Source organism: Gekko japonicus, unplaced genomic scaffold (genome assembly GCF_001447785.1).
Source record: "Gekko japonicus isolate JY-2015 unplaced genomic scaffold, Gekko_japonicus_V1.1 scaffold181, whole genome shotgun sequence".
In the NCBI taxonomy this organism is placed as follows: Eukaryota; Metazoa; Chordata; class Lepidosauria; order Squamata; family Gekkonidae; genus Gekko; species Gekko japonicus.
The window spans coordinates 188,176-189,443 of NW_015171507.1; the positions used below are offsets into that span (position 1 = coordinate 188,176).

Consider the following 1,268-nt stretch of genomic DNA (forward strand, 5'->3'; position numbering starts at 1 on the left):
TGTTCTTTCCCCCCCCCCCCCCCGTAATCCCCTTATTTGGAGCTGCGTTTGGTGCAGGAAGCAGACTTTTCCGTGGCGCCTGGTCCCTCTGGGCACATCAATACGGAGAGAGTTAACAACCAGAGTCGCTGAGTCACCTCTCCCCGCCTGTCTAATGAAGGACGCATGGCAAAACTCCTGATCCCGCCTGGGAAACCACACATTTTGCACAGTCTGTCGAGACACCCTCCTGCTGTCCTAGGCGAATGGCGGTGAAAACCAGCTCTGAGGGAGCATTATGTCATGTGTGTGTGTGTCCCCCCCCCAGACCTTTTGTAGCACTGCAGCTCTTCCTGCGCCACCATCAGCTGGGCCTTCAACTGGTTGCGTTCCTGGAGCACCTCCCTCAGCTCCTGCAGCGTGAAGCGAGGCCGGTTGGCGTCCGTCAGGTCCACGACCATCTTGTTGGGGCCCAGGCTGACCTAGAAGGCCGTACAAGATGGTTAAAAAAAACAACAATCTGGATATTTTACTGCCCATCCCAGTGGCCTGGGGAAGGGTGACCAGACTTACAAGATAACCAATCGGATAAAACACACGAAAATATAAACGGCAGTTGTGAGGCCGAAAAGGGGGAGGGGACTGTAAAACGCCTTTTTCTTCAGGGATGATTGTAAAGAATAAAGCTGAATAACAGAAGAAGAAGAGAGAAGAGATTGGATTTATACCCCACCCTTCACTACCCAAAGGAGTGGTTTACAGTCTCCTTTCCCTTCCCCTCCCTACAATAAATACCCCAGGGGTCATTTCCTGCAGGAGCGCACAGGAGCAGAGCTCTGGCAGTAAAGAGCCCAGGGGGCGGGCACATGCAACAAGCCCCACCCCCTGCTCCCAGCATCCCTCAGTCAGAGCAAGAAGCAGCCAGGTAAGTTGCAGAGCCCCCCCCCCCTAGTCAAAGGTTGAAGAAAGTAAGAATCTCTCCCTTATAATAATTGAATAGTGGGGACCAACGTTCTAAAATGCCCGCCTTTAGTGTTTGGCCAGAAGAACTGCCACTCAGAAGACACTGGCTGGGTTGACTGGCTGCTTTGTGCAGTCCCGCCCAGCGTTCCAAGGTCATTTGCATATGGAAGCTGATTGGACTTCACTTCATTCCACACCTCAAACTCTCCCCCCCCCCCGCAAGGCAGTTGGGATTTTCAGTTGCATAACATACCTCATAGGGGAGAGGAGAATGATGTCAGCTGCCCTTTCCCTAGGCAGAGGCTGTGGGGGGGGGGGTTTGTAAA

The 1,268-nt window shown here is 53.2% G+C and overlaps 1 protein-coding gene across 1 annotated transcript in view; it reads right to left on the reverse strand.

Moving 5' to 3' along the window:
- RILPL2 (Rab interacting lysosomal protein-like 2) overlaps positions 1-1,268 on the reverse strand; it is a 10,681-nt gene that overhangs the window by 3,738 nt on the left and 5,675 nt on the right. The window contains exon 2 of the mRNA XM_015419313.1: positions 310-461. Within this exon, the coding sequence (XP_015274799.1) occupies positions 310-461 (152 nt within the window). The remainder of the gene's footprint in view (positions 1-309; positions 462-1,268) is intronic.